The following is a 23,542-nucleotide window of genomic DNA, read 5'->3' as shown; positions in this document are numbered from 1 at the left end:
GGACAATCTCTCCCTTGGAGAGAGATGCCACCTGTGGTTTTTGATGTGGAGAGAAACTCCACTGTGCCCAAATTGATTTTACAAGTGCATCACGCACTTGCTGCACAATGATGGTCTTGTCATAAAAGCACATGGTGATAAATGTTCCTTTCTGATACAAGGCAGCATCCCACCCTTGTGCAAGGCCTCAATTTGTCTACCTCCCTCCTATCTCAGACATGTCAGCTAGTGCTCCATACAAAGACTGCAGTCAGTGCATCACCTCTAGGAAAAATCAACTCTCAAACAGCTTGAGTGCTTTTAAATAATATGCAGAAGAAAATGTGCTATTGCACCAGTAAAAAGAAAATAGCCTAGAGAACAAGAGATAAACTATAAGTGATGTTTTTCCTGCATGTTTAATGGTTACTTGACAGGAAGACTGAAAAGAGCTTTTCTTCATTAAGAGTCTCTAACAAGCCATGGTTACTAAAACAGCTGCTAATAAAATTCTTCTGAGTTTTGGAATCATGGTCAGACATTACGCAGTGAATGAATAAGTGATGAAGAAGTGCCTATTTGCAGAAAACAGCCCCAAATTCATATACTCACATAGATGGGAGAACAGATAGGGAAAGTAAATCCAAATTTACTTTCTTTCCCAAATTCAGCATACCAGCCAGTAAATTTGTAGTGAAGGAGTTATTATATTGGAACTAATTACAAAACAGAGACAATAAAAGAACAAAAAATGTCTTAGTTGAGTCCTGAAGCTGGTGTTCCTGTTGTAAGCTTAGAGAGAAATTTATAAGGATAAAATGCATGACAATTTTTTCAGAAAATACCAAAGCACTTAATTGACTTTGGGCAAACATTCTTGCTCTCCTTCAATAGTTTCACACAGAAGAAAGAGTGCTCAGAACTATGGGTGACTAAACACATAATTAAGGCAGGCAGAAACACAGCAAGAAACTGCTACTGCAATCAGCAAGGAGCAGGGGAATTTCATGCCGAAAGGAGTGAGAGGAAACACTGAGCTTCTACTCGGGATACAGCTGTGCTCTCTTGCTTTGTCTCCTGGTCATCAGCAGTAGACAAGGTAATGCAAGACAAGCAGTGGGACCAAGGAAGTCTTACATTTTTCCATATGCAACAAACTGTGCCTTGCGCAGTGATTCTGTATAGTAAAGCATCCCCGGTAGCTTTTGCAGTTTTGTCTGGGCTTTTGCAGACATTGAGATCTTCATATGCATTTCCATCTTTCTTTTTACTGAAAAACAGTTTAGGTACTCACTATCTGTCCATCATCAGTTAAACATACCAGTTTGTTGCTCTTTGGTTCTGATATTGTTTCAATCTATAGAGAATGACACATCTAAAATATTATCTCAGCTTATGATAATATGTATAGCTTGTATGACTTTCCATTGGTCCCTGCCATAAAAGATGTCCTAAGCTCTGTGGTTGCTGAGACTGCAGAAGGAAAAAGTACAATGTGTTTAAATGTAGATGGTTTAATATTTTAAAGTTCTTTTTGGCACCAACATTACCAGAAAAAAATATTTTACTAATTACTCATTAAGCTGAATGTTATGGCAATAGTGGTCTTCACATGAAATTTTATGCTTGAGGAAATGCAGCAGACTTCCTTTGCTAAGATTATGTTATGATACACATCCAAATACGTTGCCCTTAAGAAGCAAACAATATTCTATCAGAAAAAGATGTACAAAGTTTAAGTTCAGTTAATTTTAATAACTGGAACTCCTTAGCCCTATTCATTTGTGTTAACTTTGCTAACATTAAAGTAGAAAATATCCTTAACATATACAGTGTGTAACAGGTATGTTATGGCTACAAGAGTGACTGAGATCAGAATTAAAATGCTACAAGTAATTGTGAGTCTGAGGAGAGTCATATAGTGGAAGGGAAATTAAAGATGAAAAGAGATAAAGACTTCAGATTACACTGAGTAGAAGAAAAAGAACCCGAGCATTCACATGAATGCATCTTCAGAACATTTTCACTTTTGTTTTAATAAAATCAGTATTTATTAGTAAAAAGATTAATATAAGAATGAACTAGTTGAAAGTCATTTAAATGAAATCTGGAATCATAAAATAAAAATGTTGCAGTAATTTTTGTTACCCATTTAGTTGGACATTTTCAAGGTATTCAAATTGCTTACCATTTGCCTTGCTCATTTATGAACTGTTGAACTGCATATCCAAACTGCTCTCTTGATGGACCAGAAAATATTTTTGCTTTAAGGAGCCCAACATTGTAGGCTTCACAGCAGTTATGAAGAAAACCTGTTAACAAAAAGATTATTTTTACCACAGAAGCAATTAAAGAATAATTTAGATGCTAGTGAAAATGTTTTTTCATCTGTGCCAACTGCCACAACAGAAGAAAAAAAAACATAGCCTTTGACACATGCAATAAAAGCCAGCCTATGGCACCCATCTGCCCTGCCATGTGTACTGCCTGTCTAGAATGATGCACAGGTGTTATAATACTGTAGGTTAATGACTCATTCACTGTTTTGCTCAGCAAATCTTGTGGCATTACTAATGAGAGCGTTTTAGCTGAAGTGAAGCAGGAAATGTGATTCAGAGGTTCTTCACATTAAGACATAAGCCTATGGCCCACCCAAATGCATCAGCTGCCTGCTGAAGTATACTGAAATGAAGGTTCACAGAAAGTAATTATTGATACTGTTTGTATTCTAGTGTCTCTCTGCAATTTAATGTTTGAAAGACTGGAACAAAATCAGATCACCTACTGCATCAGAGAACCTATGGTTTTGAACATTTCATTATCACACCATGTTTGTTTTCTGTCCAAACAGCCAGAATGGTTATCCAAACAGGAAAACTTAGAAATACAAGCATGGAAATTATCACAGCATTAATAAACTATGGAACTTAATACTGAAACCTCACTTTGCTGTGACCGTGATATTAATTACTTCGTGTTGGGAAGTGCAGGAATCCACTCCTCATTCGTAAAGGATCTGAGTTCTTTCTGATGAAGGCCTCTAAAAGGATGTTAAGAAGAATGCCTGCTACAGAAGTTGCAGGACTTTGTTTATTATTACACACTGTGTGTAATTAGAAATCACTAATTGCCATGAGTAGATTATTCCCCCCTCTAGACAGAAGGATTGAGACAATGGTGGGATCCCAAGAATAAGGTACAGCCCAGCTCATGGACACCTTAGTGCCCCAGGAAAGCCTCTGAAAATGACAGCAAAGGAAGAAATGGTGACCTCTGTTTGCACTGCTGAGGTTCCCAGGTGAGGTTAGTTCACAGAGTTGCACATTGGTTAAACAACATCACTCATGTTTTCCCTCCCTTCCTGTCTATCCAGACAGGAAGTGTTTTATCTATTCTTCACACAAAATATGTCTCATCATAGTTTTTCAGTACGAGTCATTCTGTAGTAAAGTAGGGGTCTTTATAACAATCCCTTATAACATTGATTCTTCAAGAAGATATGTACCAATCTTTTGCTCTTAAAAATCTCAAATTGTATTTCTCTAGCTTTGATATGTGGAGTGCTAATTGTTGGTTTTACACTCTTCCAGGTCCCTAAAACAGCTTCAATAGAGAGTTAATAAATTAAATTAAAATGGCATACAGCAGCCCATCACAGCAGCTTAGCTATGAAAGTAACAGCAATAACAACATCATAGTGATAACATCAAAATCACAACTGCAGGTTTGCATGCAAAGTTCACTACATGTAAAAAATTTCAATGACTTTCATATCATACCCATGGAATAGAAAGCACGAAGGTTATGCAAAAGACTAAATGCAACTCACACACTTACTACTTTTTGACCACAAATTCAAAACAGGAAATCATACATTAGTTATTTCAAACAACCACTATCTACAGCTGGCCTTTGGAAACCAAACAGTTGCCCTTTGCTAGAAATACAGTTCCTTGAGAAACATCATTAGAGAGAAAAAGTATTTTCTCAGCCATGTTATTTGAGACTGGAAAAGAGTGTGTACAGACACACCACTCTGCGTATTGCAATACTTTTGACAGTAATTACAACCACTTAAAGTTAGAGCTCAAATCTAGGTTTGGGGAATTAGAGAAAAGGAGAGAGACAGATATTGGCCATATGTAAATTAAGATTACTGTGGAAACTTTGCCACTAATTCTTTGGTGATCTAACATATTTGCATTTTATCAAAGTATTTTGCTTGTGTCCTGTCCTATTTATTTTTATTTTGGTGTCTATTGTTTTTGAGTTACATTACACTTGGTGAGAAATCACAGAATCATAGAATCACAGGATGGTTGAGGTCTGGAAATCTTCTGGTCCAAATCAAGTGTCATTTAGTAGTGACTCATTCTCAGAGGCCATGAGAGACTCTACCACAATGCTATTGTATATTTTAACTTCCTTGTGCAAATTCAGGGAAAGAATAACTCTACAAATCAGGTGATATAAATGCAAATAAAGCTTGGATTTGGAATGAAGGGCCAAAATATGTCGCTTAGAAGCATACTGTATGGCTTTCCAAGTCTGTATGCTCACCTCTGCATCCTTGCACTGAGTTACTGCGATCATGAGTTGCTGTACATGTGCTAGTAGGAAGCAGTGCAACATGTGGCTATGCCTTATCTGGATGGAATTGGGCACAGAGAATAGGGACAGCCCTACTTGTCTAATGGAAAATAAAAAGATTTTATCTTAAAATAAAGATTTTATCTTCTTGATGTCATCTACCAACACTGTAGCTATCCCAGATGATACTTGCAGCAGGAATAAGGTGCCAAAAGATAGACTTCCTTTTGTATGACTTGAGTGAATACATCTTAATATTGCTGCTGCTACTGCCCAGTTGTCACTGGGTAAAAGGGGGTACAATTATACTTTAATGCTCCTGTGTTTCAAAGATATATGTTATTTCTAGACTGCTAGCTGAATTGTTACTTAACTAAATATATTTTAAGTGCAACTTAGCCAACTTAGGTGCAAATGCATTGGAGATTCCTCCTCGTGTGTCCAAGACTATAGTATTATTAAATGCAAGAGTGAGGGCAAAAATTGCCAGAAGTCTATAAAACTGCAAACACCAGATGCCACAAATAACAGCCTGAAGAGAAATTCCTATGTTGACTGAATTTCATATAGGAAATGGTGTCGAATTAGATAGGGTTTGAGAAAACACCGGCTGGGTTGCACATTGCCTGTCCATCTCTCCCCTTGCTTCCTGTGAGCCCTGCAGTTCTCCTCAGACCAACCACATTTTAAAAAAATAAGATTAAGTTAAAAAAGAAACCAGGAAATGGAGTGTCTAGGGAGGCAGTGTCACCTGCAATATTCTTGTCTATCAGCTTTGCTTCTTACTACTTCTTACTACATGACTACTTGCAAAATCGAAGTAGAAAAGCGGGCAAATACATCTGCCTCACTTCTAACATTATTAAGGGAACCACAGTATAAACATATTTCAATGACAGTCATTTTATGCTCCATATTTTGATAATTTTTAGCAGATTTTTTATTTTAAATTTATGTCACACACATCAGGTAGTGTACATGCAAATAAACCTTGGCTTTGGAGCCAAAAGAATCCTATGGCTGCGGTAAGGTGTAAAGAAGAATAACATAGCAGGCATTTTTGTGCATTTTTCTCCATTTCATATTGTGCTTACAGTATAAAGACATATTTTATCCATTTTGTGTGTCTATCTATATACAGTATTCAGAACAAGAAATTCAAGCATTTGGAGCAAGAAAAAAAAAAAAGAAAAAAGAAAAAAAGAAAATACTGTTTGCTGCAAACCTATTTTAAGACTGTTCCAGAATAAGAAGGTCTCTTATGCATTAAAGGAATGTCAACTACTGAAGAATCAGAGTTCAAAGTACTGTATATTCTAGGCTGAAAGATTCAGTATCTGTTTCTCCCTTCAGGAAATGAACTTTGATAATCTGAGTATCTCAGAATGAAGAAAACTAATCCACTATCTGGATTTCAATAGCTTTTGGTGACAGAATATTACTTTATGACCTAACAATTGCAATGAGAAATTAGTTGGGCAAGGAAAAATCCACTTCCCAACTTCTGTCTGTAAATGACAACCTAATTACAGTCAAACAAACAGACTTCATGGAACAAACAAAGCCAGATGCAAGCCTGAAGTTTCTGAAGGGGCCTCTGAAGACTTCAGTGTGGTTTTTTTTTCCTCTTCACAGGCTGGATAGAGAACATAAACGCTTTGGTTCAAAGAGGACTGCTTCATCAGGCAATGCGGCTCCCAACAACATTTCAGAAAAAAATAGTAGTTAGGAAAAATTCCCTAATGGAATAGAAGAGACTGTAAGATATCTAATGAAACTCCAGCACCAATCTGCATTGTATTTTTTTCTGGGAATTACTGTGTTTCAATGATTATATTTTACTGTATACGAGAGATGCAGTATAGTAGTGCTGCTGCTTTTATACATCTGCACCTCTGTTTTCTTGCTTCTAGTAGGATGAAAAATAATACAAGTCCTGACTGAGCATCTTTAAGCCTGAACATGTGGGAATTCTTCTGTAACTATAAAAGGCATGTCTAGTAATGGCTATAACATCTTCGCTACTATTGTACTAATAAGTACAAGTTGAAGCAAGTTTTTTGAAGCAATGGCTTATATAAGGTACCCTGAGTTTGTAATTGTTTTGGTTCTGTAAGCAAAATACAGAGTTTTAAGGGAGCAAGTATAAAATACTGAGTAATCAATCATTTAATGTAGTGATTATAACAATAGTGGCTGCAACCCTTTCTTTATATTAAGGAGCAAAACAAAAAATAAAATTTAAATAATAAGATGAGAAGAAAAAAATATATATATGACTCTGTGTGTCTAACAGAGTCATAGAATCATAGAATCACTCAGGTTGGGAAAGATCTTCAAGATCATTGAGTCCAACCATGACCTAACCACACTGCCCTAATTCTAACAACCTTCTGCTAAATCATGTCCCTGAGCACCACATCCAAATGGTGTTTAAACGCATCCAGGGACGGTGACTCAACCACCTCCCTGGGGAGCCTATTCCAGTGTTTAACAACCCGTTCTGTAAAGAAGTTTTCCTGATATCCAACCTAAACTTACACTGGCACTACTTGAGGCCATTTCCCCTCATTCTGTCACCTGTCACTAGTGAGAAGACACCAACCCCGCTCTGCTGTAAGCACCTTTCACATATTGGAAGAGAGCAATAACGTCTCCCCTCAGCCTTCTCTTCCCCAGTTCCTTCAGTCTCTCCTTGTAGGGCATATTCTCCAAGCCCTTCACAAGCCTTGTTGCCCTGCTTTGGACCTTACCTTGGTTTGCCAGGTAAGTTTGTAATAGTTTTAAAAAATATAGAAAGAATCTTATTGGTCTGCATTTTGTTTCATACTGTCATAATAAACACATCATTTTAAGTCTGAATACTGAAACTGAATTTTCAGTCATCAGTACTACACTAAAAAGGTGATGCTGCTGTTTGAAATGGTGATAATACACAATAGAATCTCATAATCACACAGTATCATTTTTACTAAGTCTCAGCTCAGATATATAGTACAATAAAGGCATTTACTATTGTTTAGTTTATATTAAACAAGTCTTGCACTCACAGTATAAAGAAAAGGGAAGACTTGCAGGAACTTTATCACTGAATCTGTAAAGATCCGCTTCATACTAATCATTAGTATTAAATTTACCCAGTATTAACCTTGCCAGCAGAAAATACTCAAATGAAGCGAATTTCATCATCTTTTTCCTCAATTACACTGTAATTTGTTCAAAAAGCTAAAACACCAAAAAGCCAAAACACAAAAACCCACAACTGAAAAACTTCATTGCATAATCCAACTAAAGCTACGGGTAGTCTTTGTGCATGAGCCTCCATTCCATGAATGGTGTCAGGAGAGGAAACATTGTTGGCCCCTATGCGAAGTCCCACTCTGCCCTATGCACAGCCACAGCTACAGCTACACTGTGCAGCATCACAGCTTCAGAAACCCTCGCAGCACAGGGCAGCAGAACCTGGCAAACACAAATGCAGTGTAAACAGCACACCTCTGCCAGGTTTGTCACCAAACTGCAATGATGGTGAATTGAAAAAAAAAAAAAAAAAAAAAAAAAAACAACAAGCACAAAAAACCCACAGAACTGGCACAAGAGTTAACTTGGTTAACTCTATCTTACATAGTGGATACAAAATAGTATTACTGCCTACACCTACATACAAGCAAAAAGAAGAAAAAAAAAGACATTAAGAGTTCAGGAATAGAAGGACTATGCCTGTAGTCATTGAAGAAGATAAAGGTCGCAGTATAGCATTATAGTAAAAGCATGACAGCATTACACACGTTCCTGTGTGGTCTTTTAAGTCCATGATCTGCTTTGGAAAATAATATAAAAAAAAAGTCAATGGGTGACAATCACACTGGGTGATTGTCTGCTTCCTGAAGCAGTTTCATAGATTGGCAGCCAGTAAGATGTGTATAACCTACACTGCCTCAATTGCTTAGTCTAGCAGTTTTTAGATATCTAGTTTTTCCAGAAGTTTGATAGCCCTTTCACACTGGTCTTCTCCAGGAGAATCTCCACACCGAAGAAAATTCTACTAAGAGATTTTTCCCTTTGTTCTCAAAGATTTTTTCCGTCCTAAGAATACTCACCAGCAGTGCCCTGAAACCTGCTGGTCCCCAATGGGAGCAGAGAAAAAGAAAGGGGTGCAAGGCATTAGAGAACATGGTAACTCCTGTTTCTTCTGGCCTTACCTTTCCTGGACTGCACATTTTGGTGGATTTTGGAGACTGCAATTTTTCTGTATCTTTCTGTAATCTTTCTGAAGCAATTCTAGGTGCTCTTTCTGGGGTTGATATTCTGGCACTTTGTAATACGCAAGCTCATGTTGGATCTCTTTATTTGTTAGAAAACTAGTAAAGGCACTTTTGCCTCATCCCAATGCCAGCTGGTTATTGTTTTCATTCTGCTGCAAAGATAGCTGAATTTGGCTTCCAAAATTAGCAAGGGAGTACAGGCACCCACAGCTACTCCTCACACTATAATCACCTCCTGTCCTTGAAATACTGAGCAGAAAGGTGGAATGAAGGCAGGAAGAGAAAGTAATAAAGTTATGAAAGAGTGCAGTCAGGAAGTATTTGCTTCATTAAATATATTCAGTGTTATTTTATTACTTTTTCTTAAAAGGCATTTTGGTATAAAAATAAAGTTATTCTCTTACTATTCAGAACTTGTGCTATCACAGCAATAATCCAACTAAAAGTAGTCAACTGTTGTTGCAGAAAGAACCCATAATTTGAGCAGCTCTTATAGTGCATTATGTTTTTTAAGGTTTTACTGACAAGACTGTGAATACTTACAGAACAAAGCAACCATCATGCAATTACTTGATTCTGTTGAATTGCAGCACAGATATTCTTCACTGTGACTTCTACAAGCCACCAAGTAATTGTCTCTGCAATAAGCTTCTACAGAGAGCAAATTTGGCCAAAAATGAATCTTTTTTTTTTTTTCTCCTGATAACAAATTAGCTGTCAGCCTGATTTGCATTACTGTATTGCTATGTGCATTTTATGTATGCACAGGTAATGGCAGCAAACAAAGTTATTTTCATGTGAAGCAAGTAATTCTGTAGTGGATGCACTCATTTGGGCTTTTCTGAATGTAAATATGAAACACATTTTTTACATATCTTTATTGTACTCAGACAGTTGAACCCAGTCTGCATACAGCAGAGAAAATACTGGAAAGTTTTACTGATACTCACCTGCAAATGTCAAGATAACTGAAAAATAATTTCTCATTAGAGTTTTTCTGCTATTGTTTGTACTCTTTTCTCCAGTGTGCACAACCTGATAAGTATATATTTAAAGCAACACTTAGAAATCTTCAACTCATGCACTGAAACACCATTTTTATCATTATCGTTCATCAGTTTTATTTTAAATTAGGCATATCTCTCATTGAGAAAAACCATCTTAAAAAAAAAAAGCAAAAAGGAAATCAAGGAGAAAAGAAATCAAAAGGAGAAGAGGGATTTGAGGAAATCTAAAGGAGAAAAGAATGCAATTGGCAAGACGCTGTATTTTCTGTATTCAATTACTTTGTTGATATTTCATCATGTTTAAGTCTTAAAAGGTAAAACTTGATTATTTGAGCATTTCTTCTATTTGTTTATTTTTCTTTTTTATCTTGAGCCTTAATTATTCTTCCCATTAGCTACAATATCTCAAACTATTTAATAATTAACTGAGGTTAGAGTATAAACAAATTTGAAGCCACAACCAAAAGAAAAAAGGCTAAACAATGATTCATTTAGTTACAAATCCTCCCTCCCATCCCTATTCTTTCCCCTCCTTTTCCTCCCTCTGAAAAGTTTCCTTGGCTTCATTGGTGTTGTCCAACTGTGTTGTCCCGGAAGTAGGTCAGCCCTGAGCCTGAAAGCTTCTGTGTGTGTGAAAGTATGATTCACTGCCTTTGAATCACAACTGTTTATGAGAAACTGCACCAAAGGGTTACCAGTAACCTGCTATAAACGCAGACAGGATATAATTCAAGTTGTGAATGAAAGGCAGAAGAGCCTGGGAGAATGCTGCTGTCTCTTTAACTGCTTTGGAAGTAGTACAGAGTTGTTGTATGAGATCTACCTAAATCTACCCACAACTGCATTAATTACTCTTGGAAAGTCTGTCTTGATAGTTTCCTGTTTCTTGCCTACACATTGCTCTCCTCCATTCCCAGAATAGATCAGAGTGCTGCTCTTCAGCTGGAGCTAGGAAATCTCAACAACCTCCTGTACACAGAAGGATTGATTCCAAAGTCATGTTCAGTAGAAGCTCCTGCTGGACTGACAACTTCCTATGTGCTTCTAATAAAGACAGCAAGTACTTGGACAATGAATTATTATCCTGCCATACTTCCATCCTTAAATCCAGTGGGAATAGCTTTCTTCTACAGAGAACTCACAGGAATTGCATCTTTTCAAAATGACTTGCACTTTGTTTTCTTCTCTTCCTTGATCTGGGTACAACAGACAGGATTACACTGTCACAATTTGTTCTTACTAATACTACAAAGAGATTAAAAGTATACATGGCTAACAAGTTGTACACACAAATATGCTATATACACATTTATGCCAGTTGCTTCAAGAACACTGATCATGAAAAAATACTTCATGTGCTTCTCTATGATAAAAAAATGGCTTTTCACTCCAGCATATACTCTTTCCTCACACTCACATTATCAGCTTTGTTCAAGCCACCAATATTTCCTATTTCCAAATACAGAGTAGCATGAGCTGCTTAAGGACTGTAAGACAGGAAATGCATGTCATTACACAGAAACCAAGACTGTTATCTCTGTGCCCTATTCACTCAGCTGCTGTAGAGGTGTACTAACACACTGATGAACATGCATATTTGTACAGAGACACCAAGACCAAAAGATCTGTATTCTCCTGTGCACAACAGACCCTAGGTTACACGAAAATTTCAGTATATGATATAATACTTTATCATTTTATGCTATATCACTGTTAAATGGCACCTGAAAATGCTGAATTACAAAAAGCCTGAGGAACTTGCCACACAACAATTCCAGCATCACAGCTTGCAGTGTGAGGACTGCAGTGGCTTGAGAGCAATTCTGTTGGCACAGTCTTCAGGGCACCACATTTAGGACCCTGTTCCTCCATCTCAGCTTCTCAAGAGCAAGTCAGGAGCTCAGCTTTCTTGGCTACACACAAGAACTGAATCAGCTATTTGGTACGCTAGCTTCCTGCAACAAGAAAAACCCCAAAGCACCACAGGATATATATAATACAATAGTTGGAAGAGCTATAATTATCAGATCTTTTGTTTTTCTATAGTAGACATAATGACTCTATTTGTCTTCACTGGCTGGAAGGGGAGCTCACAGCCCAGCAGACTGAATGCTAGGTGGTCCCAGCCATGGACCTGAAATTCACCATAATGAACACTGAAGCCATCAATTTTGGCACCGGGCAGAATGTGATCTTATTAATGTCAGGAAAACAGCCCAAGAATCCCAGACTTCAGCAGCTGCCTAACCCAGACTGCACTAAAAATTATCTGTCACCTAGGTTTTGTAGTACAAATTCACGTACAATTTCAGGATATGATACAGATGCAGAAACACCCCTAACAGCAAGGTTCTCAAACTGAGATCCACTCTGCAGGCATGGCCAGGTGGCAGATTCCCAGATTAATAATTTCTGCCCTAAATAAATGAATTATTAAGCTAAACATTAATTTATTTTAATGCACTGCCTATTTACCAAAGGTAAATTGCATGAGTAGTCCAAAAGGGCCAGCCCAGAACTCCTTACAGCTCAGTGCTGCAGCCATTAGGCCAGAGGCAAGATGTGTCTTTGCATGTCTGCCTGCAAACAGAAATATCCATCCTGAGATGAACACAAAGCAGGTTTCAAAAGCAGAGGTTGAGAGTGCTTCTCTAACTGCTTTACTGCCTGGTAGAAAAGATGCTTCTTGAAAAGTGAGAGAGGAGAGTTCACATTCTACTAAGTCTCAAGGGAGAGCTAAGTGAGACTTAAGTAAGTAAGTAAGTAAAAGCCAAGTATTATCATAATTTATCAGGTACCTGCAGAGTAGGTACCTGCTCTCGAGAAAGAGCTCATCACCTAAATCCCTGCTCCAAAGAATTTTTCCCCTGCTTGTAACTCAAGGGAAGGAGACCCCTAATGCAGGTTTCCGAGAAGAGTGGAGTCCAACCACTTCTCAGCCCAGTGCTTGACTTGGAAGACCTTCCTATTTCACATGCAAATATTTTCTTTGCTGTTAAAAGTGCCTAAAAGTCTCCATTAATTCTGCCACTCTGATCCACAGCATCTAGGGTAGGGTAGGTGGATTTTGGGTGCTGTGAGGCAGCAGCGTGCACTGTTCCAGCCTTCAACTCATACACCGGAGTCTGGCATATCTAGCTGGTTGTGGTCAGGTGGGTGATGCTATCTTTGATCAGAGTTCAGGAAGTTCTTTATTTGTAAAGTGCAGACATGCTACAATATGGGAACAGAGAATGGGATCCATGCAGATTTAAGAAGAGTTTTCTGGAGATAATGCTCCCTTCCACTAAAGCAGAATGGTTGCTTTTTGTTGCCAGAGAAGGAAAGTCTATTGTAGTTTTAATCAACTTTGGCAAAAGAGAAATCCAGAGACTCACAGAGTATTTTCCACAGTGTATTTGTTCAATATGAACTGGCTCTGGGCAGTTTGGAAAAGAAACCAAAACAAACCAAAATAACACGAAAGGGACTGAATAGACATGGTGAAATGAAAGGGGATTTGCCTAGAGTCAGGCAAATCACTATAATTAGCAGAATTACTAACGGACTACTGATTTTTTTTTCTGTTTATTGTTTTCTCCATCTTAATAAAGGAGTTATTTTATTGTCAAGTCATCTCTACAGTTCTAAGTTTAACTTCTATGTATTTCAGACACATCTAAAAGTGAATGCTATTTGTTGGCATAGTTAAATGTAGCGTTGGGCCAGTTAATTTTTTTCCATTTACAAAAGGTCAACTAAATTCCAGCGAAATCTATTTATTATCTATAGATACTATAGATAAATCAGTTCAGTGTGCAATGGAAATAGTGTACATAGTGATAACTAAATTTTATACCAGAGATGAAAAGGAGGCATGGCGCTATAGTTTACTGCCTGTAACACAAACTTTTTAAAAATAGGGTGGTTTATAAAAAGGGAAAGGTAATTAAAGAAACTGCACATTCTCTAATTACTACCATTTCAGAATGATCTACAGTAAGATAGTCTTCTGTATCTTGCTTTTCATACAGGTATAATAATAGGCATTACAGCTGTATGAAAAGCTGATCTGTTTTTTAAGTATTTTTGTTCTGCATAATAAAGTAATTCTGCCCATTAATTCAGTTGCTGAAGGGAGATATTACTAGCTTTATACATAATGAAGGAAAGGTAGAGTGTCCAAAGGAGCGCTATGAAGACAGGAAGGAGTCCAAAGGAAAGACGCATGGGGAGCAGCTGAGGTCTCTGGGTTTGCTGGGCCAGGAGCAGAGGAGCTGAGGGGAGGCCTGATGGCAGCTGCAGCTCCTGACAGGGAGTGGAGGGCAGCGCTGAGCTCTGCTCTCTGTGACAGTGACAGGACCCGAGGGAACGGCACGGAGCTGTGATGGGGGGTGAGCGGGCAGGTTAGGTTGGGTGTTAGGAAAAGGTTCTTCACCAGAGTTCAAGGAGCATTTGGACAACGCTCTCAGACAAGGGGTTTGGATTGTGGGTGTTCATGCGTGGAGTTGGATTTGATGATCCTTGTGGGTCCCTTCCAACTCAGAATATTCAGTGATTCTATCCTTCTATGTACGCTGGATTAAATTGCTGTCTTGTTCATTATTAGAGCAGTACATGTATCGTCTCATTAGCATATTCAGTTAAAACAGTAGTATGGGTAAGATTGGTAAGTAATTTTATAAAAATCAATGTTAAAATGCTGTGCCTTTCTTCAACTTTATATCTACTGTTCTCCTTGAAATAGAAAGTTCAAATAAAGATACATGCATGGCAAAATTTTCCAATGTTCTTAAGTCTCATATATTGCAGCAATACTTTTTAACTGTGTAGGACACATGAACTGACTAGGGACAAGGCAGCCTACTTCTTTCTGTTTCAGACAGGCTTGTATGAAGGGGATTCCTTTTTTCTATAGAATAATGTAGCATAATGCTATTGAGAAACTAGACCACCACTTCTTGACATCAGCTCTCCTGATTCAGACACCTACAGATATTTACCGTACTGAGGCAGTAGCTTAAAGGAAATTTAGACTTAAAGTTCTTTAATTTACTGATTTGTTGTTTTAGCAATTATGCAATTCAGTTGAATTTCTTAGCGCGCTTTCACAGTTGAAAGGAGAACTGCAGTACGTATTGGCTACCACAACAGTCACAACACTGAGAAGTCAGAGGTGACTGCTGCATATTTGGAAAAGGTAGATACCTCATTAGCAACTCCACCTGGTTTAACTGTGGACAACATGGAGCACAGCACAACACTCTGAAAAGTGGAATCCATTCCTGTGGTAAGTTCACATAAACCAAGCACAGGCTGGTTATTCCTCAGTCAAATAAGAAATCATCTTGCAGTTGGCTGAGATCATTCTTAACTAGCTAATCCAGAGAATCAGACACTCAGGCATCTGTGGTCTTACCTCTACTGACTGCATGCAGTTTTGTGTTACAGTCTTAACTTACTCGTAGCATCAACTGTTGCCAGATTTCTTGCGGAATGTTAACATAGATAGATAAAAAGTAAAAACTCAACCCTTCTCCACCACCAGACTCATCATTAAGCTCCACTATTTCTGTAAGTATATCTACTCATTTTAAGAATGATCCCTTCACTGTGCAAATATGCTCCTTCCCAGATGTTTGTTGTGAACAGTAATTTTCCTCTGTTCCTCAGAAACAAACAACCATATTAGACAAGGAGATTTATGTTATTTATAAAAATATCCCGAACAAAGTAAAGAAAGAATGATAAACTTGGGTGCAGGATTAAAAGGGCAAAATAAATCAGGAATAAGGCAGGAGATTTCCACCAGGCTACCAGGCTATAGACAACTTGCAAGTCCTTCATCCTTGTCTGTCAGCGATTTGAAAGGGACGAAAGAATCTGTGACATTTATCATGTGTGACATTCAGCCACGCAGATGCCATTCAGTTATACACAAGATGTCTTTACTCATACAGTATTCAAAGAGATTGTGTTTACCTTACTTCTTTGCCTTTTAGGTCCTGAATAGCGTGCAAGTCTTATAGATTTTTGAATAATATGCATCTCCAGGAGAAAATAAAACTAACTTAGTCACTAAATAGCATTTCAGTATCCTCAAAGGATTAATTCAAAGTAACAGTTGCTTGCAGTCAGAATATTGAATTTATTTGCTAAATGGGAAATACCATCCTGATGTAGAATTGATGCAAGCGCTCAAACAGCTTATATCGACTCCTCTAGATGCTTTTAGCATCCACCACCTCCAAAAAATGAGTGCAGCATGAGCAGGAAGCGCATTATCTCATATTGCTTTATAGGCTTGCACACTCACACTCAGTTAATATAGACAGAAGGTGTCATAAATCCATTTATTCTTATTGCCCTTTTATCAGTGCCACGAAAAAGGAGTGTGTTCATACAACTATTTAGCACAAACATATGTCAGTCCTTCACTTAAATGATTTTTAAGAAAAACTTAAACTTGCTCTGTTACCCTTTTTAACAGAAATGAAAACTTAGGCCGAAACTGTTCTCTGATGTCCTTGAATACTCTGAACAGTACAAGTTTATTTAAACAAATGAAAAAAGAAAAGCTTGTTGATTCTCTTCCTTTCACTTTACAGGGTCTGAAATCCTAAGCTCTGCATAACTGGTCCAGGGTTCACTTTGTGAAGAAGTTCTAAACATGAACATTGCTAATGGAAATGTCCTAAAACAAGCAGATAACATGTGTTGGTATGCAAGTGCATGGCTACGCGGAGGAGAAGCCAGCCTATGTCCTGTCTGCATTTCAGCATGGTAACCATGGAAATGGGAACCAGCCTGCACAGAGTCTAACAAAGGAAACCTTGAAATGAAAATAGCAACAGTCGTGAGAGACCAGCCAAGATTTCTGAGGGGAAAATGACTGCTCTGAAGATGGATAAACTCGCTTTTACCTGCACTAACCCTAAGGGAAAGCATTTTATTCCCACTTAGCTGTTTGGACACTAATCCATTATACTGGTAGCTCCAGTTATTAGCATTCATGAAAATACATTACACAAAGTATACGAAAAAACTACTTTCATTCATTCAAAATTAACAATAGTGAAGAAAGACCACAATGAATAACATCTGTGTAGTCACTATGAAGCACAATGAAACCAAGAATTATCAGTCCTTTTACTTACTCCTTTGATCTCTTAAATGAAAATTCTGTGCAACTGAATTAAAATAAATAAATTGAAAAAATAAAGTACAACTAAAAAATTGTTGCAGAGTAAGAGAGCACATAGCTTATGAGCTCTTACTTACTTGTTGGTAAGATCTCATGTTTGCTTTGCACAAATTATGCACAAATAAACATTAGCTGTTAATGTGTTTAGGAGTGTGATGGTAATACCCTGTATGCTGTCTAAGATAAACATCATTTGTACAAAATACAGTCCTGTAACACAGCATGAATGAAAGGCAAAGTTCCAAGAATAATATATAATAACAGTTCTGCTACCTGACAAGCTCTCTGAAAGCAGTTCCAGAAATGAGAGATCCTAAGTCTCATTTAAAAAAAAAAAAAAAAAAAAAAAAAAAAAGATTGAGGTCCAAAGTACCCCTTTTGGATATCTAATGATTCAGCTAAAAACTGTATTTTTTCAGAAGACATTGCACATTCAAAATACAATTTCCATTGACTTCATTCACAGCTGTGAATACACAGCAGCCTTGCATGTTAAGATGCACTTTCACAACCAGCTCAAGCCAGTGGAAGTGTTGGCTACCAGTGAAAGAAACTCTTCCAGTTTCCCTCCCACCTCTGGCCACAAGTTCTGACTGTCCCTTGTGCCAGCGCTGACACCTAAATATTAACTGCTCAAGTGTACAGGATCAGGTTAGCTGATCTCCAAAACTAACCTGCCCCCCCTAAAAAAAAGGGAAAATATTACTGTCCCCAAACCAAGCCCCAGTGGCACCACAGGATACTAGTGGGAACGCACAGTCAGGAGTGGATGAAATGTCCTTGCAGCAGCAGCCTACATTCAGGGCAGCTTAGCCAGATTGTGAAAATGCAGCTACAGTTTTGAGAACCCCTGGCTGAGCAAAGAGAAAGAGAAGAAGACAAAGGCTCCAACCACGTGTCAAATATTTAATTTAAATGACTCGCCTGAAATTGCACTGGACTTTTGTGACCAAAAAAAAGCCAAAAGAAAAAAAAAAAAAACCCACAGTGAAAGAGCCCTATTCTGCAAAGAACATAATCATTTCTCTCCATCCTACCCTTCTTCACCATTCCTAGGGCATCTTCCAATTTCATCGGTAACAGAGGGAGAACTTCCAGCCCCTTTTCTGATCACACTACATCCACCTGTGCAGACAGCCACAGCAAAGCTGCAGACCTGAGTCCAAAAGATTGCATGATACACAGGTTTCAAAGGGGAAAAATCCAGAGTCACAGAATGGCTTTGTTTGGGCGGGATCTTAGGGATCATCTGGTTTCATCCCGTGCCTTGGAGAGGGATCAGGCTGCTGAGGGCCCCATCTGACCTGGCCTTGAAGGCTGCTAACTTAGGCACTTCCTAACTTTTTCACATTTGACTCACTTGTTTTATCACAGTTCATATTTCCTGGGACATAAACATAGCTAATCAGAAGAAAAAGATTTAGGTTAGTGGTGTCTTCCCCTGTATCACTGCACAGCTCTTCAGCCCATTGCCACCAAGGCTGAAGGACACTGCTGCTTCCTGGGACAATGTGATGCTTTGTGTCAGCAAGGGTGAGGTATGTACTGAACTACAGAAGAACACTTGGAAATTCTGGAGTCCATATGAAGTTTAAGAGAAAATCCCCCCTTCCTCATTTTGCATAAGACTGATTCCTCCTCCAATCCGACTGGGTCTAACAGGTTGAGGAGTTGGTGTCCTGAAGTGATACACCTGTGTCCTCAAAAACATACCCCTTATTTAGCTGGGATTTTTCAGTTCAGAGCAGAATGGTGTGAGGGTTACGTGTTTGAAAGAGTGGGGATTTTAAGAAATAGCACAAGAATACAAGGGAGACATTTGCAGATGTAAACATAGACCTCATAAAGAAACCTCCAGACCACTGCCACTGCAGTAGCAAATAAAGTCTGTCTGAGCTCCATACCAAGGACAGACAGGGTTTATGTTAAAATCGAGCCGATAAAAATAAATTTCTTTCCAGAGGAATGAAATTTTCCAAAGTTTTTTTCACTTGGACTAATTTAGGTAGATTTTCAAAACGATGCAAATAACATCTTCCTGCCAAATTTCAAATATCTGCTCTGAAGCATGAGGGCACAGGAGCTTTCCAAAGAAAATGTTACCAGCATTGAGCCCAGGAAAGGCACTGTGTTTTCCATTGGCTTTGCTCTCAGGAAGAGCTGGGGTATTTTGGCTCAGGCTTTTTTTTTTTTAAAGAACAGGCTAAGAAAGAATCAGCATCTCAAAAATGCAGATTTAAAGAATGACATTAACCTCTAATTTAAAGAAGTCAAAGATCTAAAGATTTGAAAAATTACAAGTACTTGAGATCTGCTCAAAACAGTCAATATGTTGCAACAGAAAGCATCATGCTTTGTTGTACAGGTTGTACTATTAAGTTCTCCACTTACTGTTATCCCCCTAACATAGTCTACTTCTATCATACTATACTTTTTTGGCCAATGAAAAACAACATTTCTATGTTAGCGAGGTTGTAATATCAAAATTATAGTTCTATTGTATTTTTATTTCCTTACCAATTGTGAAGTCTGAATGACTTTCAAACATAAAAATACACAACAAAAGTAAAAAATACACATCTTTACTAACTGTTGCATTACTTTTGGTTGAATCTGGGTATACAACAAGGCCCTTACGGGGTCTACTTAATATAGCTGATAATTTGGAAATGAATATACTTATATAAAATCAAATTTATTTTGTGCAAATTTATTTTCTTGCTGGACTGCCTAATTCAGCTATCACAGCTCCGTTATACTCAATAAGCCTTTGAAGGTTAAAGAGCTCATCAGAATTCCATCACCACAGTGGGACTCTAAATCGCCTCTCCCTTCTAGTTCTACAAGATCAAAAAAAGGCTTTAAAGTATTAACTCAGCAATTACACCTACTAACATCAAATGTCACGACACATTTGAAATCAAATGCACATGTCTGCTTTCAGCTGTATCACACAATCACAGAATCACAGAATGGCCAGGGTTGGAAGGGACCTCAAGGATCATGAATCTCCAACTGCCTGCCACATGCAGGGCCACCAACCTCCCCATTCAATACTAGACCAGGCTGCCCAGGGCCCCATCCAACCTGGCCTTGAACACCTCCAGAGACGGGGCATCCACCACCTCTCTGGGCAGCCTGTGCCAGCACCTCACCACTCTCTCTGTAAAGAACGTATAAATGTAGATGAACCACGGATAGTGCCTGAACAAAGCAGGCCTATCCCACTTCTGTCAGACTCATTGCCGGGGGAATCCTGCTCCCATAACCAGTCCTTATCTTCTGGTTTCTGCACTGCTTGACAAATCTCCTCAAGTCTTAGGACTTTTACCTTGGGACTTGTAACACTCCTGGTGTGCAGTAACTATAACAAGAGCATAAGAGATGGTTTAAACAAAAGGGCAGAGTGGGTGTTTTGCCCAATGATGCTTTTAAGAATTTTCATTTCTTAACAAAAAAAACCCAAACCATAAGGCTGTTTGTATACCATGTATCTCACCACAGGATAATATTTTTGCATTCTACTTCATACCCTGCAGCCGCACATTCCACTGCAGTATTTGCTACAGCTACTGAAAGAACAAGTCGGGACAACTCACATGTAGAAACTCATTCTTATGCCTCTTCTTCAGTCACTTACTAATTAAGGGTTTGAGCGAGCATACAGTAATATTACCACTCTGAAAGTTCTTGGGAATTTGCTTATGGCAAGTGAATATGATGGCGTACATTTCCCAGGAAAATATATGTAATGGTAATTAAGTAAGCCAAGAGAAGGAGGAGATGGTTCAAGTTTCCCAGTCCTTTTCCAAGCAGACATCTGCTGAGCAGGGTGGGATAGGACCTAAAGGATTCCTGTAATCAGGAGTGGCATTCCCAGCAAAGAGCATCACCTTCCCTTTTCGGACAGCACAATCCCCACAGAACCGCAAACGCCAACAAACGGCATCCATACCCCCGGCCTCCAGAACTACCATCACCACCATTTTACTGAATTCCCAACGCGGTGCCAGCCCAGGGCTCGAACCTGCCGCAGGAACGCACGCTCTCCGCTCGCGTCGGCCCAGACCCCCGCCCCGCTCCTCCCTCTGCCCCGTCCCCGGCGCCGCGGCGAGGGGCTCAGCGGCATCGCCCCGCTCCGCCCGGAGCCTTACCCAGCGCCAGCAGCAGCGCCGCGCTCGCAGAGGCCATGGCGCAGGGCGGTGCGGAGAGGTGCGGAGCAAGGAGCGCGGTGTGGTGCCGGCCGCGCGGCACTGAGCGCCACCTGCTCCTCGCCGCCACGAAATACCCCTCCTCCTCCTCTTCCTCCTCCTCCTGCCCGCCCACAACGTCCCGCGGGGTCCCTTCAGCGGGCCGGGAATTCCGGCCCTCCCCCGTTTCGTTCTCGGGAGGGGCGGATGGGTGAAAGCCCGCCGGTGCATGCCCGCTGCCGGCAGGATCTGCCGACGTCCGGCGTGAGAACCCCGAATTGTGAAGGGGTTCTGCTGAAACTAATGAAAATCAGGGTTTATTTCTCTCTCTCTTTTTTTTTTTTTCCCCCCCCTAGGAGCACGAAGTCTTCCTCGAGTATCACGATATTTTCTTCTCTATTGCCTTAAACCCACATCTTCTCCTTTAAGTGAAATTCCTGCAGACCATGCCCTCAGCTGTGAGAAGTGCAACAGGATGTGGGAGCCTTGCCATTCCACCGACTCCAGCACTAGCCATGACAGTAACAGTATATTGCTCATGCAAAATATTGCCGTAGGTGTCCGGCCAACATCCAGGGGCACAGTGTGAGTGAAAACCACAAATGATGTGATAGTAAGGGGTCCTACTTGGAAAGAAATCAGAAAGCAGTGCGAATTGCGGGATTATCTCTGTTCTGTGTAGTTTTCAGCCTATGTAGGCCTATTAGCACTGTTTGTACCCTACGTATTCATGGTATTTGATATACCTTCTTTTTCTCTCTCCCGCAGTTCTGGTGTATGAGACCTATTGAATACTGGATGATATTCTATTTTGCAGCAATGACTTTAGTGAACATATTGGAGCTTCCTGGCATGAACATAGTGGAGTGAAAAAGGCAGTTTGTCTGGAAACTTGAAATAGAAATGCTTCCTTCCTCCCCCTGTTCATCATCTTGTCATGTCCTTGTGGTGTGTCACAGACCTCAGTTTTTATTTCAGGAGCACTGTAAGAATACATGTGTTCTCTCACTATCATATTCCTTTCAAACACTTTGAATGTGAATTTTAAGTTAAAGCAGAGGCTGTTGACAGGTGGGATTGTCCAGCAGGTATTGATTGGTTCAGACAGTGGGTCTTTGGAAACTGTCAGGACATTCAGATCCTTGATGGAAGTATAGCAGAAACCCAGCACTAGACAATTCACAATGATCCCTTCCACATATTTACTCTTTCATGAAGTCATGCTGCTCAGCCTAGCCCATGAGCTTGCACAGGGACAGACTTCACAGGACATCCTTACTTCTGACCATTCCTTCTGAGTCAATCATTTACTGAGAATGACTCACGTGCAGTCCTTTCTTTGTGTCTTAACAGCCTTGCAGAATGTGCTTCAAGGGGGAGCTACCTGCAACAGGAACATCTGCTCCAGCAGCAGGTGTTGGAGCAGCTCTGGGCTTTCCTCTCCCTGTGCTGTGCGTGTAAGAATGCTTGCAGCTCTGGGGCAGGGAGGGAAATCTATGCTTCCATGAAGCAGAAAAAAGAACCACCAATTAATAGATGCTGTTGGAAGGACAATAATAAATGAAATCTACAGCAAAAGGAAAAAGAAATATTTCTTAGTTAATACATACACCTGGAATTACCCTCTATCCCACCTAAAAATAACCTTTGAAGACCAACATGTCGGTTTCCTAGGAAACAGTGCCTTTGATTCAGTTACATCATCCTTATTATGAACACACCCTCAGGATACGAAACTTTCTTCCTCATCCAGACACAATGTTGAAAAATAGTTTCATACGCACAAAGGCCGTTCCCAGACTGACATTTGTCTGTATCTGCAAATAATAGGTCGGAGGAGAATACCTACCATGTGAATTATTGCATCCTTTAACCTTTAGTTGAATACTTATGTTTCAAATAGCTTACAAAGCATTTGTACCCTGCTATATAATCCTGAACTGCCCATTGTGTGTTACAGAAAGCCAGGCTTTCTGTAGGGAGGGAGTGAGCCTTCTGACTTTTTCCCATCTACTTTATATGTATTATATGTGCACCTTGTGAAATTAGGGAAAGAATGAAAGAAAAATAAGGCAGTAATTCCTTAATTTATTTTGTCTAGAATAACAAAAAACTAATCCACCGAACAGCTTGGTTTGTGCTTGTTTCTTTTTTTGTTTGTTTGTTTTGTTTGTTTTTGTATGTAAGGGGGGGATTGATAAGCACCCTGTGCTCTCCATGACTTGGCTGTTTACTGGTGTGCTTCGTAGCACCCAGTTTTGTCTGCTCGTCATAGGGACACTTGCCAAAAATGCTTCATCTGCCTGAGCGTGTTTGTGAAGTTTCAGG

At 39.4% G+C, this 23,542-nt stretch overlaps 1 protein-coding gene across 1 annotated transcript in view; it reads right to left on the bottom strand.

Annotated features, from left to right (window-relative positions):
• Nucleotides 1–21,338, bottom strand: part of ITGA2 (integrin subunit alpha 2) — a 68,563-nt gene extending 47,225 nt beyond the window's left edge. Inside the window, exons 1-2 of the mRNA XM_085213122.1 lie at nt 21,179–21,338; nt 2,168–2,291 (exon numbers count right to left, since the gene is read on the bottom strand). Coding sequence (XP_085069248.1) covers nt 2,168–2,291; nt 21,179–21,215 — 161 coding nt within the window. The 5' untranslated portion in view covers nt 21,216–21,338. The remainder of the gene's footprint in view (nt 1–2,167; nt 2,292–21,178) is intronic.
• Between the last annotated feature and the right edge of the window lie 2,204 nt (nt 21,339–23,542).

This window comes from Meleagris gallopavo, chromosome Z (assembly GCF_905368555.1).
Source record: "Meleagris gallopavo chromosome Z, MGAL_WU_HG_1.1, whole genome shotgun sequence".
Classification (NCBI taxonomy): domain Eukaryota; kingdom Metazoa; phylum Chordata; class Aves; order Galliformes; family Phasianidae; genus Meleagris; species Meleagris gallopavo.
Note: the sequence above shows the minus strand (reverse complement) of the source record. Positions and strands in the feature narration are given on the sequence as shown.